This window comes from Sciurus carolinensis, chromosome 14, assembly GCF_902686445.1.
Source record: "Sciurus carolinensis chromosome 14, mSciCar1.2, whole genome shotgun sequence".
In the NCBI taxonomy this organism is placed as follows: Eukaryota; Metazoa; Chordata; class Mammalia; order Rodentia; family Sciuridae; genus Sciurus; species Sciurus carolinensis.
In genome coordinates this window covers 51,504,309-51,518,421 of record NC_062226.1, presented here as the reverse complement: position 1 = coordinate 51,518,421, position 14,113 = coordinate 51,504,309, and the positions used below count along the sequence as shown (strand labels likewise).

The 14,113-nt window shown below is 39.4% G+C and overlaps 1 protein-coding gene across 1 annotated transcript; it reads right to left on the bottom strand.

The window, feature by feature from the left end:
- Nucleotides 1-779: 779 nt before the first annotated feature.
- LOC124964809 (ribosome biogenesis protein NSA2 homolog) lies at nt 780-1,600 on the bottom strand. The gene has a single exon (XM_047525479.1). It carries the CDS (start codon nt 1,560-1,562, stop codon nt 780-782), a length of 783 nt encoding a protein of 260 aa, XP_047381435.1. The 5' UTR covers nt 1,563-1,600.
- Nucleotides 1,601-14,113: the final 12,513 nt, after the last annotated feature.

Here is a 14,113-nt window from a genome sequence, read left to right as displayed (position 1 = left end):
TCTTACACAAGGTATATTGATAGGCAATGGAAGAGGCCCTTTCCATCCTTTTCTTTAGGTATCCTTGAGATCCCTTTGCAGAGGCTGCCTACAAAACACAGGTTGATATTAGTTTCTGTCTTTCTTTCTGGGTGCAGTTATTTATTCTTTCAGTATCCCCAGGCATTTAGTTTGATGGGATACTATTCTGGCAAGAATTACTTTGCCCCAGTGATGAATATCCCCTGGCCAAATGATGTCTCCTGTCAGATCTTAAAAAGGGAGACAATTCCTGTTCCCAGACCGTAAACTGACAATGCTGGAAACTACTGCCACATCCTTTGTGGCCAGCAGCCTCTACCTTCCATGAGCAAAAGGGATTAGAAGGCAGGGCAGAGGCCAGGTTCTCTTTGGCCATTTTTCTACAGTCCAGGTAGATTTTCTGGGATTTTTTTCCCCCAGTTTAAGGCTTAACCCACAGTGAGATGATCTGCAGCTGCCTGGAGCCAGGCTGAGTGCCAGGGTTGGGTTTAAAAGATTTAAATCTTTTTAACACTTTCTTCTGGTGCCCTGCTGTCCTTGCACACCAGAGGCAGTGACTTTTTTTTTTTTTTTTTTTTTTTTGCCAAACTTGGTCATTTTAATGTTTTTCTTTTTTCTTTTTTCAAACAGTTTAATAAATAGTTCTCTTAATGACTACAGATATTTAAGGCTGTTTGGTAGTACTCAGAAATATCACAGTAATGGTGGTTTTCCTGATTGATTTGTAGTTTTTAATTATAACAAATGTAAAACAGATGTCAAACCAGTAAGACTGCATTTATGCATCCATCATTTTCAGGGTTGTTGGTAACCTGCACATATTTCCCCCAAATAACTTTGCCTCCTTGTGTTACAAGGCCCAATTCACTCACATTCACCTCAATGACTGTACCTTTGGCAATAACACCCAAAGTTGTATATAGTGGAGATGAGGGATTCTTTTTCACACCAAGTATTGGTAGGCAAAAGGTGGCTTTAAGTTCAGGATGTGTTACATGGACCTTCTTGAAACGTAAGCCCATTGGCCTAATGAATCTTTCATATTTAGGTGGTTTTCTTGTAAAGCCATCTCCAACAAAGCAGACTTTAGTAACCATCCTTTTCCAGGCCTTCTTTTTTCTCTTCCCTGTTAGAATCACTTTTAATACTTCTGTTTCTCCCTGGGCACAAACCTTGGGAAACGGGACTTCCCATTTTCCCGCCTTCTCTTTTCGTTTTTGTTTAATCATGTTGGAAAGTACTTTTGCCCGAGTCTGTCCTTCTCTGTCTAGAAGATAGGCAGGAACTGCTCCCTGTGGAGTCTTTTCATCGTTCTTTTGTTTGGTGTTTCTCTTTTCATGCATCTTGATAGTCTTTTTCATTTGAATTTTCTCGGCATGGCGCTGTTTATGGTAGAGCTTAGCTTTCAGGCCAATCAGTTTTTTTGCCTTCTTTGAACGTTCATGAGCCTCTCGACTCTCCTTTTTTCTCTTTTTCTCATGGTAATCCAAACGATATCCATAGCGTTTATGGTGTAATTCAATATATTCATTTTGTGGCATGGTGACAGCCGCAGATCTGCGGGGTGCAGTCTCCGGGGTGAGTAGAAGCTCTTAATTTTCGGGTACCAAAGACCCACCAGAGGCAGTGACTTTTGGCACCTTTAACTTAATTCCTGATGGTTTAGACTCCTTTTCTGCATAAATGCCCGTACATACAGAATCTCTTTCATGTATTTTACCCCTGACAAACCAATTTCAATGTCAAGAGTGACTAGTAATCCAGAAAAAGCATTTAAAGTCCAGATTGTGTTACAGTAAAACCTGTTTTGCTTAGATAGGCTTATACCTATAGATGGCCCATGCAGCCAAAATCTCTCTGCTCAAGAGACTACCAGTAAAATCAAAGCAGCATGACCCATGTCTTAAAGGGTCAGTGACAGACAAAAAAAAAAAACCAAACAACAACAACAACAACAAAAAAAAAACAAGAACAACAACAACAACAACAACAAAAAAACAAAACAAAAAAAAACAGGCAAGAGAGGATCACCAAAACCATGGGTGACAGATGGGAATCTTTAAAACAGACCTGCACATATAAATTTCTTCCACTTACTTTATCTTTGATAGACCAAATCCAACTGCAAGATTGTATAATAATCTAGAAAGCTATTTAAAAGCCAGATCATTACAGTAAAACATTATCTGAAACACACTTATAGGTGTCCCTTTCTTAAACTCACTTTACCTCTGAAAGACCACTCCAATTACTAGATTGTACAAAAAAGAAACAGAGAAGGGACTGGGGATATAGTTCAGTTGGTAGAGTGCTTGCCTCACAAGCACACGGCCCTGGATTCAATCCCCAGCACTGTCCAAAAAAAAAAAAAAAAAAAAGAGAGAGAGAGAGAGAGAGAGACACACACACACACACACACACACAAAACCAAAGATGAGCCCCCCATGACTAACACCCAGCCAAGATCTTTCTTAAAAGACTACCTATAGAGTCAATGTTGTACTGGCCATATCTTAAAAGAGGCAGTAACAGAAACAAACAAAACAGACAACCAGAGGGAATTCCCAAACCTAAGGCCAACAAACAGATGAGAACCTACAACAGATCAGAAGGGAGTACATATCCCTAGATTCTCAAGTCCCACTTAACTGTGACTCTTACACCAGTGGCACCACTGAAGTCCCCAGAAAGAGTGACCAGATTTTCCCACAAAGAAGAACCAGGTGTATGGAATCAAGGGTCTCACCATGCACACAGGGGACTTACCAAATGGTCAAAGTTGTTGCGACTTTCCTGAGTTCATTTTCCTTTTTCTCAAAGTGAACCACAATGGAGCAACCTGTACCATTCAAGGACAGAACTTGGGAGTTCCCAGAAGCAAAAGGAGTTTTGGCAGCTGCTGGGATGGTCCCCCAGTCCCTCCCTTTACTCACAGAAACAGCTCCTCTGGTTCGACCCAAGGCAAACAAGTTACCCTAATATGGTTATGAAATGTTCCCCTTTATCTCTGAAAATACTTTATATTTTATATTTATGTATATAATATATTTTATATTAAAAAATCTACTTCAGATTTCTCATGCTTATTTTCCCCTTCTTTTGCTTTTAACCTTTTGGTGTCTTGATATTTAAAGTGTGATATAAGTATAGAGCATATAGTTATTATTTGCTTTTCACACATGTTGAACATTTATACCTTTTAATTACAATATCTACATCATTTATATTTAAATTAATTATATAACGTTGAAAAAAAACAAACACCTGACATGAAGGTCAGTGGAATATTGAATAAATCATAGTTTTGATGATGTAATAGTTTGGAAAACAGGTTGAATAATCCTGCTGTCAGACTTAGAGAGAAGATGTTGGAATGATTTTGTTGCAATTATTCTTTCTCATTTATCATATGGTACACAGCAACAGATTTATTTTTGTTAACACTTTATTTTGCAAATAAAAATATTATATTTATATATATGCATATGTGTGTGTGTGTGTGTTTGTGTGTGTGTGTGTGTGTGTGTGTGTGTGTCTGTGTGGTAATATATATATTACCATAGGTCATCTCTTAGGTATCCCTTTATGGTTTTAATGTGAAATTCTCTAACAACAAATAATGCTGAGTATTTTTTTCATATGCTTATTTGCCCTTTGGTTATCCTCTTCAATGAAATTTCTGTTTAGGGTTTTGTTTTTTAATTGCATTATTTGCTGATTGATGAGTTTTCCACTCTTTGTATATTTTGTAAACAAGTACATATATTGCAAAATATAAAAGGAAGAAAGAATGAATTCTGGTTATTAGGGTCAACAGTTTCCTTGGGAATGACTGGCAGGCTATGAGAACAGATTGATAAGAGGCATTAGCAGGAGCAAGTTTTAAATTGCTTAAATGGATCCAAGAGAGTTGGTCCTCCAGCTTGGCTGCAGTGGGGGTGGCCAGGATAACCCTGAATGGACCTGTCCATTTTTCTTGTAAGGGTGCTATAGGTTGGGGAGGGGAGAGATAACCAAGTCCCCTATGGAAATAGGAGGGGGAGTTTCTGAAGATTGGGGCTAGGGAAGATGGGTTTGGGCATATTTCCAGAGGGCAGCCCTAGGTGAACCAGCAGGGGTTTTGGGATATCAAGGGAAATACTTGATGGTTAAAGTTGAATTGTGGGGGAAAAAAGGGGTACCCATAAAGAAATTCAAAAGGGCTGATCATGAGCGATTTCTTGCGCAGTGCATAGATTGGGAAAAGGGCCAAAGGCAGGAGCTTAACCCAATCTAAATGAGTGCCTATGGATATTTTGGTCAAGGTTGCTTTTAAAGTCCTATTTGTCCTTTTACCCTTTTCCTGAGGAATGTGGATGATAGGGAATGAGGAAGTTCCATTTTATATTTAAGATTTTAGTTAATTCTTGGTAATAGAGGAAGTAAATTCAGGGCCATTATCTGACTGGAGAGAGGCAGGTAAACCAAAGTGTGGAATTATTTCTCAGGAAAGCAGGGTAGCAACAATGAAGACCCTTTTGTCAGAGATTGGAAAGGCCTCGACTCATCCAGTAAAGGTGTCTACCAATACTCAGAAATATTTGGTTTTTCTTACAGAGGGCATGTGGGTGAAGTCAACTTGCCAATCCATGGCAGGAAGGACTCCTCTAGCCTGATGAGTGGGAAATGGGGGTGGTCTCACATTGGAGTTGGGGTTAGCCTTGAGACAGGGTAGTGTAGGTAATGAGAAACTTGTTGAAAATACTGTAAATCTGAAGGGGACAGTGTAAGAACCCAGAAACCACTCCGGACACAGGAACTCACATAGGAGAGTTTATTAAGCAAACAAAGTGTCTCCCTGCAGGGTGAGAGAGAAAATGAGGGGAAAAGAGAGAGAGAGAGTGTGTTTGCAAGAGAGAGAGTGAAAAGGCAGAAGGAGAGAGCATGAAAAAATGGCGGAGAAGCTATCCTTAAGCAGTCGAATTCCGCGGGTTAACAGGGGACCAATAACAGAGAAGGGTACTTGCAAGCTGACTGATGAACCAATAGCTAGCTAGGATGTTCACAGACTGACAAGAAGTTGGGAGGCGGGGAAATGACTGCAGCGTAAAGGGCGGGGGAGCAGCTTTATATGATAGACAGGTTTAGTGAATTCTTTAGGAACAGCTGGAGGGCACAAATCTTGGGGTGGAATGAACAGGGTAGGTAAGATAATAGGGCTTTAGTTTCACCAGGAGGAAGCTGGAGTTTTGTGGGCACATAATATAAAACTGAAGTAGGTGCTTGTGAAGGCTGGGAAAGAGCAACCTTCCTAGCTATCTGATAGGCTACCTTATTCCTACAGGAGATGAACTGCTGTTTACTTCGATGCCCTTTACAGTGCAGGACTGCTGCCTTGTGGGATAAGAGAGCAGATTCAAGCAAAATTGTATGTACCTAGCTTTAAGAATGAATGTTCCTACTGTGTAAGGAAGCTTCTTTCTTGCCGTATCAGGCTATTAGGATGGAGTACATTATAAGCATATTTAGAGTCCATAAAAACATTGCTTGATTTGTCCCTGGCTAATAATAAAGCTCAGTGAGGGTAATTAATTCAGCTTGTTGAGAAGATGTACCTGGGGGTAAAGAGGACAGACACCTCCATTATCTAGGTGAGGATGAAAGGAGAGTCTGCGCTAGTTTTTCCTTGGATTACATCACAGCCTGCAAGGTAAGGGGGCTCTTTTCAAGAGCTCCCATCTATGAACCAATCTGGGGAGTCAGAGAATGGCTGATTGTTATGTGTGAGAAGGAATTCATTAAGAAATCAAGAGTGTCAGGGCAGGAGTGGGAAATTATAGGGGCAGATGGGTTGTCTGTTGGGAGAAGTGTGACAGGATTTAGTGAGGAGACCTGCTAGAAAGTAGTCAGGGGGTCCAGGAGCTGAGCATGCAGTAATTGGACTCTGGTTAGGGGAAGGGAGAAGAATGAATGATGACTGATAAGATCTGAGAGGGAGTGTGTGGTAAGAACAGTAATGGGATGGTATAATGAAAAATTTCTGGCATCATGGATAAGGAATATTGCTGCTGCTAAAATCTTGACATTGGGGCCAACCTTGATAAACTAAGTCTAGTTGTGTGAATAGGAACACAATGGGGTGGGGAATATCCTCTGCCTTTTGTTAGAGAACTCCCAGGGTTTCTTCATGTTCTGAGTGAATCGACAGGAAGAAAAGCTTGTTAGGGTTTGATAAATAAAGGGTTGAGGAGAGAATTCTGAGGAGTAGAAATGGTAGAGGAAAAGAAACTGGGAGATGAAAGGGAATCTGAAAGATTCCCCTTTGAGGCCTCATAGAGGGTTTTGGTTATAGTGGAAAATTTTGGTATTTGTATATGAAAATAATTGAAAAGGTCTAAGAGGGAAAGCATGTACCTTTTAGTGAAGGGTAGGGGAATGGCCTTTAAAGCCTGGAGTCTTTCTGGAGGTGGGGGTCAATAGAATGCCTAAATATTATACCTGAGGGGAGCAGAGCTGGGCCTTAGACTGAGAAACAGTACCCCCAGGAAGCGAGGGAGTTAAGGAGGATGCTAGTGTGATATTTGGAATGTTCTAGGAAAGGGCTACAGAGCAGAAGATTGTTCACATACTGTATAAGGTGGCTGGGGGATAAATTTAGGGTGGCCAAGTCGTGTTGGAGGGCCTGGCTGAAATAGTGGGGGCTATCTTGGAAGCCTTTTGGGAGTACAGTTCAGATAAGCTGCTGCGAGTGATTAGTGTCTGGGTCAGTCCAGGTGAAGGCAAAAAGTTGGCATGAGGCAGGATGAAGGGGAATAGCAAAAAAGGCATCTTTCAGGTCTAACACTGAAAAATGTGTGGTGGAGGCTGGGATATAAAAGGTACTACAGGTATGTGGGGACAACTGCCTCATGGATTTTCCTGAGGTCCTGTACTAGCCAGAATTAGCCATTGAATTTCTTTACTCCAAGAATGGGAGAGTTATGAGAGGAGTGGGTTGGTATAAGGAGTTTGACCTGTAATAAACGGAAGATGATGGGCTTCAAACCTCTGAGATTTAAGGGGGTTAAGGGATATTGGGGAAGAGTAACATAGTGAGTGGGGTTTTTTAGTTGAATAAGAACCAGGGAATGATGTTCAGCAATGTCAGGTTGAGAGGTATCCCAGCCTGTGGGGTTAATCCCAGTCAGCAAAGAACATTCAGGAGTTTTAGGGAGTGGGAAGACCAGGTCCAGGCCAGAATGTATTAAAAAGATGGTAGTGAACCTTAAAGGGGGAATCATGATGGAAGCTTTTAATTTGTGGAGAAGATCCTGACCCAGTAAGGGAACAGGGCAACTTGGCACAACTATAAAAAAATGGGATAATGAGAGGAATCCAAATGTGCCAAAAAGGGGGAGTGCCTTTAGTGGATATGTAAAGGTCCCTGAGACTCCCATAATAGGGATATCTGCCTTAAAAGTAAATCGATGCCACTGAGTCAGTAATGACCAACTCACCCCAGAGTCGATCATGAATGATACCGCGTGACCATCCACCATCCCTGTGTCCCAGGGATGTACCGTCTGAGGTGATGGGGCAGTGGAGCTGGGGCCCCCTCATTCCAGCAACTCAGTGAATGGGGACTTGGGAAGTGCGCAACTGTACCAAGGGAAGGGGTGTCCTTCCCTGGGGATAGTCCATCCTCCAGTGTCCCCATTGTCCACAGTTGGGACAGGGCTTGGAGGGGGACCTCAGGTTGGGGCAGGCTCTTGCCCAATGTCCAGTCTGCCCACATCCTTGTTGAATTTTTTTTAATTAGTTCTAATAGCTTTATTAGGGTTTCTTTGAGTTTCTACATATAAAATCATGTCATCTGCAAATAGAGATTGGTTTTGCCTTTTTTCTTTCCAATTTGTATGCCTTTTATTTATTTTTCTTTCCTAGTTATGGCTAGAACTTCTAGTACAGGTGGAATAACAGTGGTGAAAGTGAGAATCCTGTATATGCAGACTTGATTATACATTTTAGAATTATCTGAAAAATTTTAAGGAATATAAACAATAGCTGGCATTTCAATTCCATTTTCTATATGGTCTTTTCATTAATGTAGCTGGAATTTTTAAAATAAAGGCTGCATTTGCAAATCAACTGAAAGCTTTTAACTGATGAATATTTTGTATTTTCTGATACATATGTGGCTTACGCCAAACTTTGTCTTGAAAATTGCCATTGCTCCCAAGAGACTTGGCCATCTGTACCATATTTAATTGTATTTTAGTGTGTGACAGGCAATCTTGTGCAAAAATGGCAACTTTTTATTTAACAATGCATAACAATGTAATAATTTTGAACATATGTTCATCAATGAATAGCAGTCTAGATTATATGAAATTTACTTCATGTCATACTGCTTTTTCAAATAACAACTGCATTAACAGAAAACTATGTCACAACTTACCTCTCTGCCTTGTGGTTGATAAATTCATTTGGCACTGCTTTAAGATTGGTTTTGATTTTTTAAATGCTAAAACTAAAGGAATTTGAGGTTAGAATTAAGAAAACATGGTATGTTGCAGTAAAAAGAAAGGAGAACAGCCTGGGTGCAGTGATATGTACCTATAGTCCTAGCTACTCTGGAGGCTGGCTCAGGAGGATCACCTGAGCCCAGGAGTTCAAAGCCAGCCTGGGCAACACAGTGAACCCTATCTCAAAAAATTAAACAACATAACAAAAAAGAATAATGACAGTTTCTATGAATAAACATGTGGGGGTCTCTCAGCCATGCCCCTCAAGGATGAGGAAAGGGTTAACTGCTAGAGGATGATGTTGGCTATAAATCAATGATTTACCCATAAACTTATCTACTCAATAAACACACAAGAGCCAATACTGCTTTTAAATGAGAGGGGGCATGATGGGTCTGGCCATACCAGCTCTGGCCTGTAACAACATGGAGTAGCCCAACTCTCCTTTATTTTAGAATCACACAGGTAAAGGGACCTGGAACGGGAGGGGCTTCTTCTGTGATGAACAGGATGAGGTGGATTTAGGGGATCCATTTTCTTAGGGGGACTATCATAGAAGCAGACAGGGAACCACACCCACAGTGCCACATACCTCCCCGGCAATCTGGGACAGACTTCCCTATCTGCCAGATCCTCTGTGTCGTGAGGCTTGACCTAGTCAGATCTGCTAGGTAAGGATGGCTTCCCACATAAACATGTAGTCATTTCCCAGATATATTGTCAAGTGAAAAAAGCCAAGGTACCTTTTTGTAAGAAAGAAAGTGGTTAATAAATCAGGGATGTATTTATTTCAAAAGATACCTAAGAAGGATAAAACAAACTAAGTTGTTTGCCTTTAGTGAGTATCAATAGGATTCAATAGATAAGGAGAGAAACAAGACTTCCCTGAGTATTCCTTTTTTAAAGTTTGACTTCTATATAAATGGTTGTAAACCTTTTTTTTTTCCAAATAAAAAGGATAAAATATAAAAGCATAAAATTGAATATAAAAAGAAACAAGTTATTCTAACAATGTATATCAAATTTCAACATAATCAGAAGAAAATAAATTTTAAGAAACTTAAAAAAATTTTTTTGAGTTGTAGATGGACACTATACCTTTATTTTATTTATTTTTATGTGGTGCTGAGGATCGAACCCAGTGCTTCACACATGCTAGGCAAGCACTCTACCACTGATCTCCAACCCAAGTCCAAGAAACGTTTGAATATAGTATTTTGACTTCCCTAGTGGGGGATATATTCTAAGAACCAAAAGAGCTGCAAGGGTATCATAAACATTACTCAGTAAATTTGTTAATTTTAGCTGGGTTAGTCTTACAATTCTGAAATTTTTTTGTATATTATAAGATAGAGCAAATAATTGATATCTTTGGAACCAGAATTTCCACTGTGGTACATAAATATATAGACAATACTGTAGAAGTCACGTGGTGTTGGATTTGAATCAACATTGTCAGTCCATACTCATATTAAAAAAAATAAAATTATATTGTTCTTAGCTTGTTGTTTAATAGGACTTAGCAGCAATTATACCCTAACAGTAAGCACATCTAGCACCCAAATCTTGTTCTTTAAGTACCATGCCTCAAAGAATAAGAGTTCTTTAGAGAATTTGGTTGACTGGGGCAAATAAAGAACAAAGTGAATCTAGAATACATGTGTGGGAAAGAAAGAAATATCTCAAAGACTAATAATTGATATCAAAAGAACGAATAGGTAAAGGTACTCTGACTCTAAATACAAGGAAAATTATCAGACAAATAGAGAATATGGGTTCTTTTACAAGACAACTGACATATTATTATTTATTTATTTATTTATTTATTTGTGGTGCAGGTGATTGAACCCAGGCCTCACACATACTAGGCAAGCTCTGTACCACTGAGCTACATCCCCAACCCAAGACACTGACTGAGTCTTAAAAATCAGTATCACAAAAGGTAAAGGAGAGGACGGGATTGTCTTAAATTAAAAATATCTAAAGGGACGTAATCAGTGAAACACATTTTCATTAGGTTGTGGATAGTGTAGGGATGGGAAGGAAAGCTTAAAAAGACATTTTAGGAACAATTGGTAAACATTAAAATAGGGCTGTATATTAGATTGTATTACCAAAATAAATTTAAATTTTAGGTGCAATTATGATTTTGAGGTTATGCTCAGAATCTCTCTATTTTTAGGGGATACATACTTAAGTATTTAGAAATGAAATATCATGGTATTTGCAATTTGCTTTCAAATGGTTCAGGAAAAATTAAAGATAAACAGTTGTCCCTCAGTATGTGTGGGGAACTGGTTCCAGGAGCCCCTGTGGATAACGAAATCCATGGATGCTCAAGTTTCTTACATCAAATGGGATAGTGTTTGCATGTAACCTGTGTATTTTAAATCATCTCTAGTTTACTCTTAATAATCTAATACAATGTAAATACCATGTAAACAGTTGTTCTACTATATGTTCAGTACAGATGCACTGTTTTCCACATATTCAAGGTAGTTGGATCCAGACGTGCAGATTCCAGTGACAGGGAGAGCTGACCATAAATAGAAAGAAAATCATTAACATATTGCAGATTTTGCAAAGCGTTCAGTATGTTCTTTCCACTTTTCTTTGGTTCTGAAATTTTCAGTCAAAAAAAATTAAGAAATAAAGATTTAATGGATAACACTTTGTGATAGGAAAGGGAATGGAGAGAGGATAACGTCCAGAATGACAACTAGATTCTGGCTTGTCACAGAGGTGCCATCACTGAGATGGGTGGGGAACCCTGAAAGAAGAGCAGGTGTACAGAGAGCAGTGAGAGATTCTGTTTTAGACACACTGATTGTGAAGGATCAGGAGATAAAGTAGAGACATCCGTAGGCTGTTGTTTTACTGGTTTAGAGGTTGGGTGTTTGACACAATGAGTGAGGTGGAATAAGCAAAGGCCTGTGTAAGTTTGCTAGGGCTACCATAAGACTGTATCACAGGCTGGGTGGGTTAAACAACAGAAATTTTATTTTCTGACAGTTTGGAACCTAGAGTTCCAAGATTAAGATGTCAGCATGGTTGGTTTCTTCTGAGGCTTCTCTTAGCTTGCAGATAGTTATCTTCTCTCTGTGTCTTTTTGTTTATGGTTCTTACTCCGTGTGTCTGCATTCTAAGTGCCTTCCTTTCTTTCTTCCCTCCCTCCCTCCCTCCCTCCCTCCCTCCTTCCTTCCTTCCTTCCTTCCTTCCTTCCTTCCTTCCTTCCTTCCTTCCTTCCTTCCTTCCTTCCTTCCTTCCTTCCTTCCTTCCAATAAGGATTTTAAATAGTGGATTAAGCCCGCACACCGCATGGCCTCATTTTAACTTTTGTTTGTGTGAACATGGTGTTGGGGATTGAACTCAGAGCCTCATGCCGTGCACTCTATCACTGAGCTATACCCTGCTCCCTCATTTTAACTTCATTACCTCTCTAAAGACCTTAGCTCCAAATAGAGTGGCCTTCTGAGGTACTGAGGGTTACAGCTTCCTCCTGTAAATTCTCGGGGGCAGGGCGGACATAATTCAACCTATAAGAGGGCCTGAGGGCAGAGTTTCTCAGTCACAGGATGTTGACTAAACTAAACACTTTTCTGTATTAAATAGTGCTGTTAGAATAGTCTTAAAAGCAATCAGCAAAGGTCAATTTATCCCTTTAATTACATGAGTTTTCCAAGTGTTTTGTAAAACAGTGAAATCCTTCAAAGAGAGGTAGAAATACAGAAAGGAAGACAAGTAGTAAGGGAGGAAATGAATTTGTGAGTTTTCAGTAAACTGTCTCCTTTCTGGCCCAAGTCAAAGAAACAGGAAGAAAAAAAATCATTTTACACAGACAAAAAAACTAAATTTCAAGGACAATTTCTACTTGTAAGGAAGAAACATGCCACACTGTGTTTGGAAACGGAAGTTAAGTCAAAGAAATGAAGCTAGGAAAACTCTTGGCTTATTTCTGCAGCTATATCCAGGAGCAAAAATTACAATGGGTTTTTTTACCCTTGGATGGGGAACTAAGGGATGCAGAGTTGTGGAAAACAAGATCTGGCATATATTTATTGAAGACTTGGTAGTGGGCAGGAAGAAGGGATGACAGTGAAGTGGAAGAATGAATTTTTAAATCATATCAAGTCACTATATCTTGGCAATCTTCTGTGTTTTTATTTCTTAACTGTTTTGTGACCTTGGGCAACTTATTTTTTTTCTGTGCCTTATCATTTTCCAGATGGAGACGATACCTTCTTAGTAAAACTCTTGTCAGGGATGAATGAACCAATACCTGAAAAAAGTGAAACAGTTCTTGGTACATACTAGACTCTCAATTATCAATTAGTGAATATCAATTATCTTCATTATCACCACCACCACCGCCATCGTCATTGCCTCAGTGCCATGACTTTGCTCAGGCTGTCTGTGTGTTGGCAGTGCCTTCCTTCCTTTCTCTTCTGCATTTTCCTGGTTTAAGTTGTGCAGCTTCTGAGGATTCCAACCCAAGTTGACCTTGCAGCAGGGAGGGGATGGAAGCCTGAACTTGGTGCTGAGGTATTCTGGATTCATTAGGATGGTGGACAGCCATGAGGAGAGTCCTCAACAATGCTAATCCAGAGACATGTGCTCAGCACCTCGTTTATGTCAATACCAGGCTAGGAGCAGGAAAAGGAGATAAAAAGTTATGGTCTTTGCTTTCAAGGAATGTTTTAGCTAATGGAAAAGGAAACATATAAGCAGATCGATACAACAGAGGAATTTAGGTGTGTTTCTCAGTGGTTAGAGCTTCTGCATAGTACGTGTGAGACCCCAGGTTGGATCCCCAGCAGTGGGGTTGTGGGAAACATACAATAATATAGCAAAAGTCAGCAATAGCCTAAATATCTGGATCACTCCCCATCAGCCTAAAAATATACTGGAATATCTCCTATCTTCAAAAATTCCAGGGCTGGGGAGATAACTCAGTTGGTAGAGTGCTCGCTCTCCCTACAAAATGTTCTACAATTAAATTACAGTGACAGTTGCAGAACCCTGAAATGGTGAATTTTTACTCTACAAGAGTCAATTGTATTGTATGTCAATCATATTTTAATAAAACTATTAAAGACACACTAGGCCCTGGGTTCGATCCCCAGCACTGCAAAAAAAAAAAAAAAAAAAAAAAAAAAAAATTCCATTGTGATCCCACAGCCTCCTCTGGTTACTATTTCTTGGATAGTGGTCCTCACTCTCATTTTTAGTAAACTCATAAAATAATTGCTGAACTTATTATTTTCACCTCTCATTCTCTCCTTCTTGTAAATAATTACACTTCAAACTTTAAATATTATGAAAGGATATGTGGCTTTCTTACCCCACTTTCCAGTTTCCACCTCTTATGCCACATAGTCTTCCAGTATTATCAGCTTCTTGTTTGTAGATTCAGTCATTTTTGTTGGTACAAATGTATTATTTCTACCCTCCTTTGACATAAAATCTCCCCCCTCTCTATATACATACATACATATACATGCACATACATATATATACATATATATATATATATATATGTTAAGCTGCTCCTTGTTAATGTTCCATTAGCAATGTATCAAGGAGAACTTTGTCTTTTAACATATGAAAAA